This window comes from Amyelois transitella, chromosome 26 (genome assembly GCF_032362555.1).
Source record: "Amyelois transitella isolate CPQ chromosome 26, ilAmyTran1.1, whole genome shotgun sequence".
Taxonomy (NCBI): Eukaryota; Metazoa; Arthropoda; class Insecta; order Lepidoptera; family Pyralidae; genus Amyelois; species Amyelois transitella.
The window spans coordinates 2,058,722-2,074,251 of NC_083529.1; the positions used below are offsets into that span (position 1 = coordinate 2,058,722).

The 15,530-nt window shown below is 35.5% G+C and overlaps 1 protein-coding gene across 1 annotated transcript; it reads left to right on the forward strand.

The window, feature by feature from the left end:
* The first annotated feature begins 1,467 nt into the window (after positions 1 to 1,467).
* LOC106138484 (alpha-N-acetylgalactosaminidase) lies at positions 1,468 to 9,820 on the forward strand. Its single transcript, XM_013339642.2, has 9 exons — positions 1,468 to 1,800; positions 1,945 to 2,119; positions 2,684 to 2,861; positions 3,303 to 3,400; positions 4,166 to 4,327; positions 5,475 to 5,669; positions 6,821 to 6,985; positions 7,709 to 7,781; positions 9,132 to 9,820. The coding sequence occupies exons 1-9, from the start codon at positions 1,634 to 1,636 to the stop codon at positions 9,161 to 9,163; spliced, it is 1,245 nt and encodes a 414-aa protein (XP_013195096.2). The 5' UTR covers positions 1,468 to 1,633; the 3' UTR covers positions 9,164 to 9,820.
* Positions 9,821 to 15,530: the final 5,710 nt, after the last annotated feature.

Below are 15,530 nucleotides of genomic sequence, written 5' to 3' on the forward strand. Positions count from 1 at the left end.
CTGATGTAAACTTTGATCCTAGATATACAAACTCTTTCACTTGCTCAACTTTTTCTCCTCCAATCAAAATATTACATGCTGTCATTTCTTTCTCCATTTCAAAAACCAGTGTTTTAGTTTTACTTACGTTCACTTTCATTCCTTTCTCTTTTAAAGCTTCATGCATACAGTTTACCATCTCCTGTAACTCCTCCGCTGATGACGCCAGTATAACCTGATCGTCGGCATAGAGCAGACATTTGACGAGTAATTCATTCATCCTTAATCCACTTTCAGACTCTTTCAAATCTGTCAAACAACTATCCATAAATAGGTTGAACAGCCACGGTGACGCAACACATCCCTGCCTAACACCTTTCTCAATCTTAAACCACTCAGTGTGCGCTCCGTTTATCCTGACACAAGCACTCGAATCCTCATATAAGGATTTCAGTGCTCGTATCAAGAGACTGCTCACCCCATGCATAGAAAGTGCTGACCACAATTCATTCCTCTCAACTCTGTCATAGGCCTTTTCCAAATCCACGAAAGTGCAATAGACTTTTTGACTCTTGGCCAAAAACTTTTCGGCTATGCACCGCAAAGAAAAGACCTGATCAGTACATCAATATTGCTCCTCTCATCTAAATCTTCAATTTCATCCTTCAGTCTTATATCTTGCAAATTTTCTACTTTCACTCTTTCCAAAGCGCTGGTTTGCTCCCTTACCCTGTGCCGCCAGCAATTGAAGATACCCCTTATCCGGGATATCACCAGTAAATGGTCCGAGTCAATGCCAGCACCGCGATATGCACGGGTATCCAGCACTTTGTTCTTCAATCTTTCATCCACAATCACAAAGTCTATCATACTTTTTAAAATACCTTCCACTCTTGTATAGGTGTGGATCTCTTTATGTTGAAACATTGAGTTCGACACAAAAAGATCCCACTCTAGACAAATTTCTAATACACTTCTTCCATTATCATTCACCTTTTCGTCACCAAACGCACCAAGCACCTTTTCATATCCATCACGCTTAACATTTTCATTTATATATATATAACTCTATTATTTCAATGAACTTGGGATTTTGCAATAAATCTTTTCTCTCATCCATTTAAAGATGCGAACAAAAACGTTACGATCCTCAATAGTTTTACGACTTTAACCTTTCCTTCAGTATCCCATGAAAATGTAGGACTGTACGCTATATCACGCAGAGACCGACCCTTTGCTTAAATCGCTTGGATCGACCTACAGTTACTTTTTATTTTGTTCGCCGATTGCCTGTTGTACGTGACGCCTTGCATTTGATGTCCGATCTTATTATAGTTCTTGAAAAGCGCAAATCGTAAATAAACTATAGAATTCTTTTCAAACGTATTTTGAATGAAAAAAAAAAGGAATATAAGTTATGTCAACGTCATAATGATGTCAATAGTGTCAAAGTCAAGTTAAAACCAGAACTGCATATTGTTTGTTTATTTGTATTTGTACCTATTTGTTTTGTTTTGTTTTGTTTTGATGTTTTGATCCCGGCTCAACCCGTAGTCTGTTCGGTTATGTTGTTTTGAATTTAATAAAATAAAGAAAAGAAAACACGGACTACTACAAAATTATTGTGATGATTTAATGGATAAGTACCGTGAAAATGCATAATATACGTGGCCCATGTTTTCTGATGTTTTTTATTCTATTCCCGGCAAAAGTGGCTTCACTGGAAAATGGTCTCGCTAGAACTCCACCAATGGGTTGGATGTCATGGGGATACTACATGTGTGGAGATACGTGTGATACAAACCCGGGAAGGTGTCTAAAGTAAGTGCAAAATTATCTTTCAGTAAGCTGCAAATGTTTATAATTGTAAAACAGTTTTTGAAGTTTTAGTTCAAATTAAAAATTTTATTTGAATATGATTACGTCAAAATTTAATCAAATCCAATTAAAACTTAATCTTTCTAGTGAAAATCTGATTCTCTCGGTGGCCGACACATTCTACAATGAAGGCTACCAAGAAGCAGGATTCGAGTACATAATCATAGATGACTGTTGGTCGGAAAAGAGAAGAGATGCGAACGGCCGCCTAGTAGCCAATAAGGAGAGGTTTCCGAGGGGAATGAAGTTTTTAGCTGATTATGTAAGGGGGATTCTTTTGAAATATAGATAGATTGATAAACCCTTTATTGCATGAAAAGTAAGAAGTAAATCAGGATATTAAAAAAATAGGCTATAACATGACAAACAAAGGTGGACTTAATTTAAAGTTCAATGGTTTTGCTATTGTTTAGTTCAATATCAGATTTTAATTGCCTCCACAGAGTCATTAAATCAAGCGTTATCATCATCATAGAATCACAACTTTATCCTTTAGATATACAAAAGACAGAGAAAAATAAAAGAATGTTAGCCGTTTGGCTTACTGATAGAATTGAAAGTAAGGCTTAATGATGGAATTAAACTAGCATGTACCTATTTTCCCTACTCTCTATTGTTCATTGCGATAGTGTCCTGCTACAGGGGCTGATGTACCAGTTCAGTTAAATTTAAACTGAATGCTGTGTGATCAAATGAAAACACAAAAAATTCGAGTTTTGAACTTTAATAGGTAAATTGTTTTAATCACCTTTATTTTTGTTAAAAGCAGAATTTTGCTTTTATCTCAAAGAGCTGTCATAGTTTTTTTATTTATCAATTTTTATAGATACATGCTCGTGGCATGAAATTTGGCATGTACACGAACATAGCCGAGGTCACCTGCATGCACTACCCTGGCTCGAAGAATTTCTTCAAACTTGATGCTCAGACGTTTGCGGACTGGGGCGTTGATTATTTGAAGGTTGATGGATGTTTTATAAAAGAGGAAAGCTTTTTAAATACTGGTACACTCATGCTTTTTTAAAAATCAAACATAGAGAATTATAATTTCTATATCCCTTGCGAGTAGACAAAGCCAATGGTCCTGAAAAGTCTGAAACTCACACACACTCTTTTATCACTAGAGTTGAGTTTGAGATTGTGGAAGAACCAAGTTTTGATTGGTTCCTTTAATTTTGTATGGCATAATCATTATTTCTCATAACATTTTTTACTATAATTTTCATATGTAAAACATTATGTGAAATGATAATTATGCCAAAAAAATCTTGCACAAAATAATGATTAAACCTTTAAATTTTATATGACCCATGATGGACCTATCAACTCTAGTAAACTTACCACTTCATTTTCAAGTAGTAATAAGAAATTAAATAAATATATGTAATTATTTTTTATGCATGTAACTATCAAGTTTTAAAATGAGGTTCAATTTAATTTTGCAGCCTATATAGAATTGGGCAGATATTTAAATAAAACTGGAAGACCAATAGTATATTCATGCAGCTGGCCATATTATTTGAAATATATACATAATAAACATGTAAGTTTGTCTATTTGTTTCTAACAACTTTATAACATTTTTCATTTATTAGTCTGCAGTCCATTTTAATTGAACACAAAATTATCAGAACTATTCATTGATATATTGGCACATTCATCATTTCATTCATGACTTGCCTCTGTAGCGTAGCGGTGCGCTTGTCTGTGACACCGAAGGTCCCGGGTTCGAATCTCGTTACACGAGTTTCGAACTTACTTCGAAGCTAACTCAATCTTTGTATTTGTCCCGTATATATTAATTTATTTATCATTCCGGGGTAAGTCCAGTTTTGACGCTTCGTCTCTCTGGAGAGAAGCCCGAGGTGCGCCTATGACCACGACCCTGGATCGGGTCAAGTTTTTTAACCATACATAGAATCCCGCCCCACTTCCAGCGCGGTAGGCAGAGACTACATCCTTCCTATCCTTGCATACATTTTTCGCATCCATATCAACACACTAAGTATTGATTGGTACATTTATTTTTAACACTTGACACCTTATTATTAATATTATATATATTTTGACAGCATAATCATTGTTTTGCATTACATTCTTTGGCATAATGTTTGTCTCGCATCAATTTCAATCATTATGAGAAATGATGATTATGCCAAAAAATCTGACGCAAATACATTGATTAGGCTATTTCATTTTAAATGGACTCCTCAACTTGTAAGCCTTTTTTAGACTGTTGGCTCTGACTACCGCGTAAATGATAAAGACTTAATATATTAGGACCTCTGTCTTTAATGGTAATTTCCAGGTAAACTACTCCCCTATAGCGAAACACTGCAACTTGTGGCGCAACTTTCACGACGTCTCCCTCGAGTGGCCGGCTGTAGTCAACATCATAAAGCATTACGCTGATCAGTACCCGAAATTGGTCAGTCACCACGGCCCTGGGCATTGGAACGACCCAGATATGGTAAGTTTTAGCATATGTGAACACATCCCAATTGTATTTAATGAGCTGCATACATGCGTCCATATAACGTCCAAATTGTATTTAATGAGCTGCATACATGCGTCCATATAACGTCCAAATTGTATTTAATGAGCTGCGCCCATATAGTCACATCTATGTCCCTTGCGGGGTATACAGAGACAATGGTCTAGAAAAGACTGCGAAAGGCCTCGTTCCGATGTTTGGCTTCATGATGGAATTGAGATTGAAACGGTGACAGGTTGCAAGCATATCCCATATTCGCCTTTTACGATATCAATTAGAAAGATATGGAGTAGTTCCACATTATACCACGCGGCACCTTTTATGAGCTCTATTTGTAAAAAGCGACTAGGGGATAGGCTAAGAAATTTGGGAGTCCTCATAGGCGGTGGGCTAGCAACCTATCACTATTTGAATTTCAATTCTGTATGGATTGTATGTATGTATGTTTCCAATGAAAACATTGGCTATGTTAGTTCATGCGGCGTTTTGCATTAAGACATATGAGACATGAGCCAATATTTGAATACCCGGTGCCTGGAAAAATGGCGTTGTCTGAATTTATACATATCTGTTTCATGTTTTCACTGTTTTGTATTTTCATACGATGTTTGTACATATGATTTATGTTTATACAAGCTTTTGACGCGACTCCGCTCATGTATATAACGTCATCATCCCTCATTGATCTTTGAAGAATTGAAGAAGAATTTGATCAAATCGGCGACGTCCTGGCGAGAGGTCTGGTCGAGAGCACCCTAAACTGATGATCTTGCATGTGAAAGGCCACATTCAGCTGTATGCCCATAAAGATGATATTGAGATTCAAATGATGATGATGACTTGTGATTTCGGTGCCGTGTGGTTCCCGGCACCAATACAAAAAAGAATAGGACCACTCCCATCTCTTTCCCATGGATGTTGTAAAAGGCGATTAAGGCTTACAAACTTGATATTCTTTTCTAGTCGATGGGCTAGCAACCTGTCACTATTTGAATCTCAATTCTATCGTTAAGCCAAATAGCTGAACGTGGCCATGCAGTCTTTTCAAGACTGTTGGCTCTGTCTACCCCGCAAGGGATATAGACGTGACCATATGTATGTATGTATGTACTTGTGATTTCAGTTAATACTAGGCACTGGTGAACTCACGCAGAGTCAGACCCGCGTTCAATTGGCTGTGTACGCTATGATGTCCGCCCCACTCCTGCTGAGCTGCGATATAAAACACATCACGCCTTATGAGAAGGAGTTGTTGTTGAATTTGGACCTTATTGCGATCGCTCAAGATCCATTGGGCATTATGGCGACACCGGTTGCGGTAATGTGTTTGTTTATGATTAGTTATTAAACGCTGGTTCGCCTGCGGTAATCTTGATTCCCCGTTTTTCTCGGTCCAGTGATAAGTTAGTGATAGTTCCAGTGATAATTTCTGGAAATTCGTCAAAATCGGCCTTGTAGTTTTTGAGTGAATTCGTTACATAAAAAAAATACCTTTTCTCTTGATAATATTAGATACTATGGATTCATATATAACATCTATTCAAAATTATATTTTTCCCGCGACTACGTCCGCCTATAAAAGGTATGTAATTAGCTTATGTTCTTTCTTAGGGTCAATTCCATCTCTATACCAAATTTCCTTAAAATCGGGCTAGTGGTTCAGGCGTGTAAGCGTAACAGACAGATACAGTTACTTTCACATTTATAACATTAGTAGGGATTTGAATATTTCTACTAACTATGACTTACTCTATATGTTTTTCTTATTATCTATGAGTGACCTCGACTGATTCAATATCATGCATACATACAATCACATCACTATCTCTTACGGAGTAGACAGAGCTGACAGTTTTCAAGACTTTGAGTTGTTTCATAGAAATGTGATTCAAATAGCTTAACGTGGCCCATCAGTCTTTTCAAGACTGTTGGCTATGTCTACCCCGTAAGGGATATAGACGTGATTTTATTTATGTAGGTATGTGATTCAAATAGTGACAGGTTGCTAGCGTATCGTTCAAAAAGAAGAATCAAAAGTTTATAAATCGTTCTCTTGATTGTTATTTACAAATTGAAAGTGAAGTAGACGGCACGCACTAGGTATGGTTTTTTCATTGCTACCAGATCAACATGGAAGTAAATCTTTCACAAATTTTTATTTGTTAAAATTCCATCACATAGCCATACAACTGAACGTGTCCTTTCAGTCTTTTCACGACTGTTGGCACTGTCTACCCCGCGAGGGATATAGACGTGACTATATGCATACATACATACATACATAAAATCACGCCTCTCTCCCGGAGGGGTAGGCAGAGACTACCTCTTTCCACTTGCCGCGATCTTTGCATACTTCCTTCGCTTCATCCACATGCATAATTCTCTTCATGCAAGCTCGGCGGTTTCGGGTACTTTTGACCTGACCCTTACTATATGCATGTTCATGAAAATTTGTCTTTCTTTTAACAGATAACAGACTTGGTTATTATGTACGTGAAGAAACATTTACCAATGAAAGGAGATAAGATACACTCATACTCATTCGCTTTAGTGAACTTGGATAAGTTCAAACGTAGAATGAGCTTTAAAGCAGAGGACTATGGTCTTAATTCCGTTGACGGTTACACTGTTATGGTGAGAATTGTTTGTTTATTTTTTAAGATATCAAAACATACACATATCACTTCTTTATCCCTTAAGGAGTGGATAGAGCGTAAATCTTGAAAATACTATGAAGCAACGTTCAGCTGTATGATTTTGTAATGGAATTAAGATTGAAATAGTGGCGGTTATAATAAACACATAGTACGTGCTAACCTTAATTGACTTTTAAAATTTGCACGGGAAGAGAGAGGAGAGACAATCTATGTTTTCTCTTCGCTGCAGAACTAGCGTGGAAGCTTGCACTAGGTGATTGTTTCCCTTAGTCGCCTTTAACGACATCCACTGGAAAGAGATGGAGTGGTCATATTCTAAATTTTTCGGGAACCACACCGGTTCATGGAAAATTTAATTATTATGCCAAAAAACATTATGCAATTCGTTTTGTAAAAACCATTATATAAAAAAAATAAAAATACATGTGCCTAGATTTTCCGTGCCGTGTAATTTCAGGCACTTTTAGAATAGAACCACTCTATATCTTTCACGTGGAGGTTGTAAAAGGCGACTAAGGGAAAGGATTATAAACTTGGCATTCCCCTGGGCTAGCAACCTGTCACTATTTGAATCTCAATTCCGTCATGAAACCATGCAGCTGAACGTGGCCTTTCAGCCTTTTCGAGACTGTTGGCTCTGTCTACCCCTAAGGACGTGGCTATATAACTATGTATGTATATATAATGCCTAATATTTCAGGATGTTTTCTCGAAAGTTTACTTCAGAAATGTGACGGTGTCTGATCTCATTGTGGCTGATGTGCCTCCTGACGGTAAGCATTATTTAATTTTAAATTTCCTACCACGTTTAGTTAAAACTCAATAAAATAATAACTTTATACATACATACATAAAATCACGCCTCTTTCCCGGAGGGGTAGGCAGAGACTACCTCTTTCCACTTGCCACGATCTCTGCATACTTCCTTCGTTTCATCCACATTCATAAATCTCTTCATGCAAGCTCGGCGGTTTCGGGTACTTTTGACCTGACCCTTTACCAGAAATAAATAATAACTTTATTATAAGTAAATTAAAATTAACCAGGATTGGGGAACGATGTAATCTCTGCCTACCCCTTTCGGGAAAGATGAGTGATTTTCTTAATGTAAAATATTTAGGATTTTAGAACAGTATTTTTTTTATTCATTAAGCTGCTTAGCAAGGGTTAATATGTAGAAGTGGTATGAAAAAATACGTATTGTAGTTTTGCATACACATACATACATATCCCTTGCGGGGTAGACAGAGCCAACAGTCTGAAAAAGACTGATAGGCGACGGTCACCTGTTTGGCTTGATGATAGAATTGACGTATTTTTCGATTCAGAATATTAAGAATATTTGGCAAAAACATAAAATTCGGAACTCTCTTTGAAGATTACCGAATCGTCCCACTTCCCCCATTCCAACTTTTAAGTCAGATTTCACTGTAAATATTTATTGTCGGGTCTTTTCAGTAATTCATCTGCTCTTTAAAAGTTAAGATAAGCTTAAAAATATATTTTCGTTCTTATACTAGGTACTACCTACAGGTTTTCATACAAAAGTATATTACCAACTATGAAATATTAATAACAAATTGTTATTGTCAACAAATTTCGTTCGAGTCTGTGATTGGTATTACATTTTTGTTTCACACATTTACTTAAAAATCCTTAATTTTTCAGCGACATTTAAAAAAAGAACCCTAACTTTTTAAACTCTAAATGTTTTGCGTAAATAATTTTACGTGCGCCATTTTGAATTTAGTATTTCGCGTGACCGCCCGAATCGATTCTAATCAAGCTCGTCTAGACGTTATAAAACGTCTTTTATTTTATAAATTACCTTCTTTATGACCCTGGCTGTTAATTGGCTATTTGTGGTACATACATACAAACATATAATCACGTCTTTATCCCTTACGGGGTAAGACAGAGCCAACAATCTTGACTGGTACTGACTTGGGAGACTGGAATGCCATGTTAAGCTGTATGGCATAATGATGGAATTTATATTCAAATAGTGACTGGGCATTTTCTTCGAAAAGTAGGTACTGACCAATTTGACCAAAGAATATATTTTCAAAGTGCTAAAGTTACATGTTAATGATAGTTACTAAAATTTTACATTTTTTTTTCAGATGTGGTGTTGTACACATTATTCCCGCTTTGAAAATACTTATTTAAATTAGATTAATACTACGAGTAAGTAATAGTAAGATTAATAGGTAGTTACAAATGTATTAGTAAATAGGTGGAAAATTTCTATAAACATTTTCGCATGTGAAACCTTTTTTGGAATCTCGAGGCTGTCTTCTTTAATTTATTTTAATTAAAAAATATTTTTTTTCTTCTTATACATACGTGCAAAACATTTTTTTAATTTTAATAGGTTATATAAATTAAGAAACTTTTATCACTACTATTTAGGGCCGTGTAATAGAAATAAAAAAGAAATTATTTTTTTTTATAATTTTTTCTTGTAAGTTTGTTTAGTTGTTTGTTGCATTGCATTAATTTTGCATTAAATTAAAAAAGATTAAGAAGTTACCCAGTCAATATTGTTATTAAAATAAGTACGATATGTTTTGCTCAATTTTGTGTGATAATAACATTAAGTAGGTACTTATGTATTTATTTTTAATTTATTTTTCTGTAAGAAATGTTTGTTATTTGCTAGTAGTAACATACTATATTTTATGTACAGCATAAGTATTAATACAACTCTCAGTACTTACTGGAACATACTTCCTGAATTTATAAGAGCTATTATACTTTGCATGGATACACCTTAACTCTAATAATTAAAAATAAAACACATACATTTCAATGGTTGTTTTATTTTTCTTATTAGTTTTTTTATATAAAGAAACTTGAGCAAGTTTTACAAAATGTATTATTTTCTGTTTATGTCTCTATTTTCACATTATGGGAACAAAAATATAAGGATAATTTTGTGTCAAAAGTGTAAAATAGTTAGTTACTTAATAATTTTCCTTTTTTTGTTTGTCCAAAATAGTTGCTGATGAAATTATTATTATTGAAAGTGGGTACTCGCTTTTTAATATTTTTTTTTGTAAATGTGGCAGATTCTAGAATAATTTGGAATTTCGTGTGAATCAGACCAACAACGCAACGGTTCCAAAGCAATCGGGTTAAAGATATACATATCTACAAAAAATATTTATACCCAAAATTGATTGGTAGACCTCACTCGCTAAGTATATTGAACTTAGCAAGTTAATTTTAGTAACATTACTAATACAAATATTAATTTTTCCTATCAAACGACCAGCCATTTTAAAATCGAACATTCGGTAGGTACCGCGTCTTGCTATCTCGACTGCGCCATTTTCTGACTTTCCCCTCGGGCAATCGCGGAACTTTGAAACGTCGAGTTTAGGAGTTAATTACACAGAGTAGACAATATTTTTCTTAACATTGGAGTAAGTAATTTTTTTTTATAATTTTTTTCTGATCATGTACATTATGTACGTATGACGAACGCCATATTATTAAAGTGTAATTGATATGTTTTTAAAAAGGTAGCTTCAAGGCAGAACACGACATGAAAAGTAGTGTATTTTTTTCTAGCAACGCTTCTTACGTGTTATTATATCGTCTGTGCTATTTTGCGTTTTTTTTATCTTTCTGGTTATGACCGAATTTCTTTCGGTTTCGTACATTTCTGGATTTTTTAAAATAAGATATAAATAAATAATCAAATAAAGGTTTAAAAAAATAATTAAATAAATAAATGGACGAAGGTTACAGAATGCGAATCATAACCTTCTTGAACACTGTGATCATGATCTTAAAAATTATTACACCTAGAACATTCCTGATGACTAGCAATAACAGAAAATATTGCTTAAAAATGTTATTTTTTTTATATGAAGAAGCAGTGGCGGCGTTAGGGTAGGGCGCGGGTGGGCGACCGCCCAGGGGCGCCGGACGAAACGGGGCGCCGCAAGGCGCTGGCCGCGGCGCCCCGTTTCGTCCGTTTTTCATCCGGCGCCTCTGTCTGATTCTCTATAATTTACCACAGGCGCTCCTTATAGTTCCCTCGCTCATTGAGCAAGGCCTACTGGGTCGGCGAAAAAAAGACAAGAACCGTAAGGGATATTTTTTGGTTTCAAGTTGCCTCACTGTCACTATGAATAGGCTATTTGACTGTATTAAAAATATACATTTCTTTTATGTCATCAGTCTTAATATTATTTTTTTGGAGCGATTTGTAATAACACGAGATAAAAATATTGCATTATTTTAACAAAATCCGTCTCAGAAAATTAGTTTTTTTATGCAGCTGTCACGTGACTAAAAACGAACGTGATTGGCTATTTCTATTATGACGTCAATTATCCATAAACAGACTGTGGATTGTACCGTTCCTTAGTGTTCGCTATTATTATTCAAGATTTTATAAGTGTTTGATCGCTCAGGATTACTCAGATAACATAGGTATTTAATAATGGAAACCAATTCCGCGAAAGCTGACAGTCGAAACCTACCAAAAGTGGACGCAACAATGGTTGGCGTCTTCGTCAAAGACAATCCAGATTTCTATGCTGCCGAACTGAGGAATGTGAAAACATCAATGTAAGTATATCTTGGTAACCACTGATCTTAGATCATGATCTGAAACCACTTCATGCGAATATTCAAATCCATCGGCATAGAAAAAAACAGTTTAGTAGGAGATTTTATTGTTGTATTAGTGCATTGAGGCACTGCACAACATTTATAGGAACTCATTTTAATAATTTTCACACATATGACGTGGCACAAGTTAAATAAAACAAGGGAAAATCAAAACTTTTCGAAACACCAACAAGCTTTGTATGATATTTACACGAAATTTACGTCACTGCATGCCATGGCCGCCATATTGCTAAAAGTCGCGTTTTGGCATATTTGAATATTTCATTTTCTTTTTCGAATTTTTAATAAAATAGCTGTAATAAAGGCAGAAAAGTATTTTTGTAGGGCTCCTTATAAACAAATAAATACCCTAAGATAGTTTTTAGAACTTTGTCAAATAGCCTATTGAAAGGAAACTCAACATGAAAAATATTATGGTAAAACAGAACAACATACCACTTATTAATATGAAGATATGTATTTTATTAGGTAAGATGACGTACATACATTCGCGGACATTTTTGTTTGAGCATGTTTATTAAACAGTAACCTGTAACGGTTGCCAGTGGGGAAAGGAGTTATTCCAAGCTGAAGCTGATTAAAACATATCTGCGATCGGCAATCTCTCAATTTGGATTAATAAACTTGGCAACTTTGTCAATCGAAAATGAAATTGCAGAAAACATCGACTTTGAAGGTCTAATAAAAGAGTTTGCCGATAGAAAGTCTAGAAAAGTGAAATTTTATTAGTTTATTAAACGATTTTTTTAATAGATAGTTATTTTATTGTACCCATTGCTTTTTTTGGTATAGAAAACTCGCCCAAGGGCGCTAGTAGTGCTAAAACCGGCACTGTGAAGAAGAGGAGATTTTGAAATCATCAAGACCACTTCAGCGATATATTTAGACATACATACATAAATATTAACACGTCTTTTACCCTTGCGGGGTAGACAGAGCCGACTGCCTTGAAAAGGCCGAAAGGCCACGTTCACCTGTATGTTTAATTTATTTAATGACCACTAGAATATATAATAGATTTACCTGCCTGAATTTCTGGACCCACAAGTCTATTCTATTCTTTTTTTGACTTCAATGTAACAGGAAAATTCTTGCGGACTTTATAAAAATAAGTTTAAATGAAGCCAAGGGATGTCCGTTGGATTAGCGACGTCACTCAGTGCCAGGAGTTAGCTTTGTGATGGGGGGCTTTCCCTCATTACACCAATCTTTAGCCCTTCAAAAGATGTTGGGGTTGAAAATCGGGCCTTTTTAATCTATCATTTTTTATATTAGTGTGAAATCTCTTGATCGAAAAAATACCTATCTATGTACCTAATAGCGGCTGGACCGCAACCAAAGGCAAGATCTTCCGCCAGGCTGGGTGTTATGCCTGGGGAGCCGCGAAACTGATAGCGCGATTTTAAGACTTCGCTGCTATTGGCTGAGCGCGTTGTATTCTTCACTGTGATTGGCTGATGGCATGTGACGTTAGAGATAGCGCCACAGTTTGATAAATTAGTAAGTGGCTCTCTGAATTCGATGAGTAATTGATATAGAGTTATTGATAGGTGTTTGAAAACGAAATATTGTCACAAGACACGGTTCTTTATGGGAACACGCAAATGTTAGATTAAAAGAACAAAAAAGCAATTTAGGTTTATAATAGAACTTATTGTTGGAAATTCTACCATAAGGCTTAAGACATTAAAATCATTTTGTTCCTATCGGTGCCTCAATTTTCGCACAATGTGCAAAGGTCTTTACAAGACTTCAGTCGATGTAGAAAGAGGATTAACTGAAGTTAAAGTTAAGCCCGATATTTTATAACTATAACCAGCGAAGTAGCCGCGTAGTCAGTACTTAGTGTAGAATTCTGAGCTCATCATATCTTCCTGCAGATATTGTGAAAGCCAGCTTAAAGAAAAATGTATTTTAACACGGTATACAATTCGAAATAGTTTTATATCGATACAGGGTAGAATAAGTAGGTATCCATTGTGCCATGCAACGGGTGCGCCCGCTCGAATATCTATCGCTTTTTATTATGACGTGAAACGGGATAGCGATAGTTTTTCGCGCGATAAAAACTGCGTCGCGCGTGCCATTCTGCGTAGGCTGGTCTGGTAGTTAAAAAAGTAGTTTATATCCACACAGGCCGAATCGGCTGTGCAAGCTTCAACAAAAAAAATAACCGAGATTTTTCATCCCATTCAATCTACTGCCAAAACCGATTGATTAACAATCGATTACACTACATACCCAGAAATTCGAGCATTCGATTACCCCACAGTCGATTACCGATGTCCGACATGCCATCAATCATGGCGGGAACTTATGAAGTTTCCAGGAAACTGGATATTGGGTCCCAACATCTGTCTGTGTATTCAATTATTCTATTAGTTTAGGGTATTTGATCTGTATTATATTGCAGAATTATTAATAGTACCTCTCTATATGTGTCACGTTTTTATTCCTTACAGGATAGACAGAACCAACAGCCTCGAAAGCATTGAAATGTCACGTTCTACACATCTATTTAAATAAATATAAGAGAGCACTGACTGACTGAGTCTAGAGATTTGAAATTTGGCATATTATAGCTTAGGTAGCTTCTTTATATTGTCTAGGAGTCAGAGAGGATTTCCCAGAATTCTCGCGGGAAATTACGGGATCGCATGATCGAACTACTGAAATTAAAAGGGACATACTAGTCCGTGCCAGATACTTCATTCCCTGATGATCGTGTAGGTCAATCAAGGGAGTGACTTTTAAACTTGAGATCCTTTTTTTGGAAACTTTCACTATCTGAAATGATAATGACAAACTAGTATGACCAAAAGGAAACAACGATCTCAATTCAGTCGAAGGTGGTAATTGAATAATTTCGAGACTATTGACTCTGTCTACCCTATTTGAAAGGGACGTTAGCCTCAAGTGGGTTAAGTTCTTGGTAGTTTGTAGCTTGAAATGCTAATATAAGATAACTTTAATTTTATTTATTGAAATTTAAAACGAAAATGTGCCTGCGCGCCTATATTCTGAATAAAATAATTTTATTTTGCTAGATAAAGACGACGTTTGTATGTGACACAGTGTATTTCTATGACGGTTCTGATAAATTTTGGTGCTTCTAAATTTACCTGCATTGGTTTCGTATGACTCCTAAAATTATAAGGTTTCGGTATTAATTCATGTCATTTTCAACTCAAAAGGGTGACATCTTTTGTAATTTTGAAGGGGAACGTCATTGTTTCTTCATAGGTATTATGTTACACCCTCAAAGTAGGTACAGTTAGGGTTGTGAACGTATTTATTTATTTATTTATTTGGAAGACCAACAACCGTTTACAAAAAATAGCGTCACATATGTAAAACAAATGGTCAATTATAGGTCCTCACAGATACAAAACACTAATACAAAAAAAAAAAGGAACATCAATCTCTAAACAATCAACAATAACAATCTATGAGTTAACGTCTAGTTACTAAATTTAAAAGAACTTAATTCTATCGACAGTTAAATATATATAAATTATTGTGATATCATCTCCGGTCAGCCATCAACCACATCGCTTGGAAAGAAGAATTGTATAAGAGTCCGCCTCAATTTAGGAATGCTAAAATCAAAGATATCAATATCAGCGTCTACTGAAATTCGATTGTACAGATGAGCGGTTCTCCATAAATAAGAATTTTGTCTATAATTAGTGTTGACGAAGGGGGTATTAAACAATGGATTACTACGCATAGTTCTAGGTGGGACTTTAAAGCCTATTTTTGCAAGAATATCAGGACAATCAACAATACTATTGATTATTTTGGAGAAAAATATTAAATCTGCCACATTCCTTCTAGTGACTAGAGGAACGAGATGTTGCTTCGCACACAACTCG

Bases quoted from the DNA above. Each gene is read 5' to 3' on its own strand.
- LOC106138484 (XM_013339642.2), top strand. From the start codon at position 1,634: ATGCATAATATACGTGGCCCATGTTTTCTGATGTTTTTTATTCTATTC. The intron at 1,801-1,944 runs GTAAGTGCAAAA...TAATCTTTCTAG, and splicing joins AACCCGGGAAGGTGTCTAAA to TGAAAATCTGATTCTCTCGG. The intron at 4,328-5,474 runs GTAAGTTTTAGC...TTGTGATTTCAG, and splicing joins ATTGGAACGACCCAGATATG to TTAATACTAGGCACTGGTGA.